Source organism: Enhydra lutris, unplaced genomic scaffold (assembly GCF_002288905.1).
Source record: "Enhydra lutris kenyoni isolate GAN:26980312 unplaced genomic scaffold, ASM228890v2 scaffoldscaffold13, whole genome shotgun sequence".
In the NCBI taxonomy this organism is placed as follows: domain Eukaryota; kingdom Metazoa; phylum Chordata; class Mammalia; order Carnivora; family Mustelidae; genus Enhydra; species Enhydra lutris.
The window spans coordinates 31,797,926-31,802,444 of record NW_019154097.1 but is presented as its reverse complement, the minus strand read 5'-3'; the positions used below and the strand labels follow the sequence as shown (position 1 = coordinate 31,802,444).

The window sequence follows — 4,519 nt, the reverse complement described above, 5'->3', positions numbered from 1 at the left end:
GTTCACATTGTATTAAATTATATATTCCTCTTACATTCACCTCAACCAGAATAAAATCAAATTTGAGAATGTATATATACTATATATATAATAATCGCTTTATTATATATATATATAAATTGTCTAACTACCCCCTAAAAGTAATTTTAAATTAGAAAAGGTTACCCATTTGTATCAGCTGACGGCATCTGGTCTCTCCCCGTGGAAATGCACCGGTGCCAGTGCACACAACGAGAGAGCATGCCTCTTGGCAGAGAATGTAGGGTCAACCAGTTGGCATAGCTAAATCACTGGCAGATTTGGAATTAAGAGTTCAGCCAAAGAGGAATACTGTCAGCCTGTGTTTTCCCTGGATACGTTGCCCTTCATGCTTTGAGCTCCTTGGGAGAGGGAGGGCGGGGGAAAGGATAAACACAATTAAGTGTTCCTTCCAGAAACCTTAGAAAAACTGCCAAGAGACCGAGAGATTTCCAGATGGTTGGGAAAACCAAAGATTACAACAAAGCAAATCACAAATATGCATTGATTAATGTGCTTTGTTTGGGCACACTTCGTTACCATCTTAATCAGGAGCATCAGACACTGTGTGAATTTCCATCCGGGAATCTAGGGCCATCTCGGAGGCCGATGCGTCATTTTCTAGTTTCTGTTCCACGTACACATCTGTTCTCTCGGGGGACTCAATGCGACTCCTGACTTCGGCGACGCCAGGGTGGTTTTTCCGCAGGTGCTGGTTGAGGGTACCTTGGAATGGAAAGCACTTGCCGCAGATCTCACAGCGGAACGGTTTGTCGTCGGTGTGGCCCCGGATGTGGTACTCCAGCTGGTCCTTGCGCGTGTACTTCTTCCCGCAGAACTTGCACACAAAGGGGGTGATTCCCATGTGGAGCCGCATGTGCCTGTCCAGGCTTCCTTTCTGGTTGAAGGACTTCCCGCAGTAAATACAGATCAGCCTCTCATTGTATGGGTACCAGTGCCCTCTTGCACTCCTCTCCCGGGGGCTGCTCTCATACCCGGGGTTATTCATCATTGCTTCGCTATCAGAACCCTGCACCAAGCCCTGCAGATCGCTGTGCAGGTGGACGGACAAAGCTCGCTTTTGGCGAGCGCGCCCTCCTCGAAAACAGCTCAGCATGGATCTGGACGGGCTGGAATTACTCAAACTTCCAAAAGCTTCGGAGACGCTGGGAGGCTGCGAGGCGGCTTGGGAATAGGAATAGGCGTGCTGGAGCACGGAGCCGTAGGACCCCACGTTCACGGCCACAACCTGCTCCCCGTCCACCATCTCCGTGTGGTACCCGTCGTCCCCCAGGGAGGAGCTGTCGGAACAGCTGGGCCGGTCGGACTTCTCCATCTTCACCTTCACCTCGGTGATCTGGCTCTCCCTCACCAGCAGGTCCCCTTGCTCATGGTCCCCCTCTATCTGGATCTCGTACTCGGAAACGCTCCCGCTGCTCCCTCGGTCCGAGTGCCCTTCCTCCTGTAAGCGGCTGCGCAAAGCTTTGTTGGGCGTCGTCTCCATCCGAAGATCGCTGCTCGTGGTGGGCTGCCGAACCTGAGAGCAATACGGAGGGGAGATCTCGACGGGATTGGCAAAGAAGCTGCTGTCCTTGACTCCATTCCGACTCTCTGTTGTCTCCTCGGTGCCGACAGTCACGGAGTCGACGTCTCCAACGCTGATCTTTGAATGGATGCTCTCCAGGATCTGCGTGCACTTGTCAATGACGCACTGCATCTGAAGAAAGCTGGCCGCCGTCAGAAAGCTGACAACATCCTTCAGCTGCAAGGACATTCTTCCAGTGTAACAAAATGAAAGCAACTGCTCAAACACATTGGGATTTTTAATCACGGATATTGACAAGCCACTCATGGTACTTAATGCTGAATGGTCCCGGAAATAGGGGGAGCTGGCAGCGAGGACTGCTTTGTGGGCTCGGAATGGCTGACCCTGAATGTGGACAATGATGTCACATAGTTTCCCTTGCAGGCGGAGTTCGTTTAGCTGGCTCAGAACAGTGCTGCTGTACTCGGGCACATCAAACTGAATAAAACTGCTGCTGTCCATTTCTACTGACATGAAGCGTAATCTGCAGAAAGAGAGAGTTTCATAATTCACCAGTGACTCCTCACTAAGCACAAGCGGCATCAACACAAGCTTGCGAAAATCACACCACCACCATCACCACCACCACTGCGGCCACAGTGCCTCGGAGGGTTGACCTGGGCATTCTTCCTCTTACTTACTTTCAGTCTCTCACGTCTTGGTCAAGTCACCGAAAGTCAGATGACCTAAAGATCAATCAGCCTAGTGCCCCAAATGCCTAATATTCATCTTCATCGAAATTATAACATGTTATAGACAGTAGGGCCTTTGCAGCTGATTGAGAATTTGGTATCCTTTTAGGAAAAATATTTCCCTGTTTTACCTACTTCTGAGCATTTGGAATACTTCGTAAAAAAAAAAAAAAAGCACACTCATCTGAAAACTGTTCTGCTTTATTTGTATGTTTCCAATTGGTGTTTTCCAGGCAGACAGCACATGGGATACACTGAACAGACCTAAACGCTTTTTAGTTTAGAATCTGAGTGGTCTTGATGTGCACTTTCCCCCCCTTCAGTTCTGCACACCTTATTATCCTTTTGGGTTGGTAACTGACCCTTTCAGTGAAGAGCTTTAGACAGGGCAAACACCAAGAGCGATGGACATATCACAAGGATATCAATGCCCACCAGTGCTCACAGCATACCCACACCTTGGACAGGCTGGCTGCCCCTGCCAAGAACCCAGTGCACCGAATCGCTCACAACTACAAAAGTGGATACAGCCCGGCTGCGCTCTCTGACCAAAACCAATGCAATCAGATCTAACAATTATATTTCAGTGGTTAAAATCCAACCAATTGAAATTTAAGCACCTTCTGAATAAGCACTGAATCAAGAAGAAAATCAAAAAGGAATAAAACTATTCAGAAAAAAGAAAACTCACATCAAATCTGCAGCAAAAGGGCTTTAGGAATAAAGTTTAAGTTTACTTATGTCTTCAACTTACTTGGGAATGCATCCAAAAATAGAGATGGATAGAGAGGTGATAAAGCAAACACAGGAATGTGTTAACAAGCGTAGAGTGTAGATGGTGGGTGTATACAGGTGTTTTCTGTAAATCCACCTTTTTTGTATATTTGAAATTTTTCAAAATGAAATGTTGAGGATTTTGAAACAACAAATTTTAAAGTCAGTGCCTTAAAAGTTTTTGTCATTAAACAACAAAGAAGAAAAATAAATGGACTCACCAAAGAGGTCAGAAAAGGAACAACCAACTAAACCCAAAGAAAGCAAAAAAAGTAATGAATACAGAACAGCATATAACCGCAGAGAAATTTTTTAAAAATTATAAGATAAACAATGTGCAATTAAATCTGACACCTGCAGGAAAGGACCGACCAGTTAGTGTGGCTAGATCACACCAGAATTTTTTTATTATGTCAGAATCCGAATTAAAACATTTTAGTTAAGGAGGAACACTGTGCTCTTATTTATCCTAGATTTATGATTGAAATCAATTTGAAATCTGTACGGAACAGACATATTTTTAGAGTAACATAAATTGGCAGAATTAAATAAAAAGAAACAGAAGTGCCAAAGCATAAATGATCTTCAGGCCGTTCACACTGTTTTAGATGCATGTTGAAACATTTAAGGCATCTCAAAAAAAAAAAAAAAAAAAAAAATTAAAGCATCTCAATTTATATGGCATACATCTGAATACCAGAAGATGGCAAACAGCATAAAGAGAGACGACTGTCAACTTTACCTAGTAAACAGATTGTAAAGTCCTCAAGGAAATACTTGGAAACATAACCTATTAAAATAATAATATATTGTGACCAAATGTAAGGATGGACGCATGTTGGAAAACGTATAAATGTAATCTGCCACATCAGTAAGTCAAAGGAGAAAAACCATATGGCCAAATCAAAACTATGCTAGCCGTGGATTTTAGAAAGTTAAATGCCTTTTCAAAGTAAGGGGAAAAACAGGAAGAGGGTATTTTCTTAATGTAATAAACAGTACCTACTGCAAAGCCGATGGCAATACCATCCTTAGCAAGGAAACATCCTATCCGTGGTTCCCAAAATGTATTTAGTAGCACACAAGCCCATGTGTAGACTGAATATCCCTACCTCTTAGGGGTTGAACAATATATTAACATATTAACCCATCTGAAAAGTCCTCCAGACAAGAATTCTATTTAACTCAGCCGTTTGCACACTCATTTAAGCGTGTAACTCTTCTCTCAAGGTAGATACATATATATGCCCAAGAATTAGTGTTCCCTGGTACACACTCTTGTAAACACTTTCGTAGAGGCATTCCCATTAGTGCCTGGGAGGATACAAGGTTGTCTGCCCATCACTTCTCTTACTTAACACTGCTTTGGAAGTTTCAGCCAAAGCCACAGACAAGAGAAAAATTAAGGCACAGAGCCATTAGAAAAGAAGAGGTAAAATTACTATTCAAG

General features: G+C 43.9%; 1 protein-coding gene across 1 annotated transcript; it reads right to left on the bottom strand.

The window, feature by feature from the left end:
- Positions 1 to 303: 303 nt before the first annotated feature.
- Positions 304 to 2,240, bottom strand: LOC111146152 (zinc finger and BTB domain containing 34). Its single transcript, XM_022501585.1, has one exon. It carries the CDS (start codon positions 2,144 to 2,146, stop codon positions 563 to 565), a length of 1,584 nt encoding a protein of 527 aa, XP_022357293.1. The 5' UTR covers positions 2,147 to 2,240; the 3' UTR covers positions 304 to 562.
- Between the last annotated feature and the right edge of the window lie 2,279 nt (positions 2,241 to 4,519).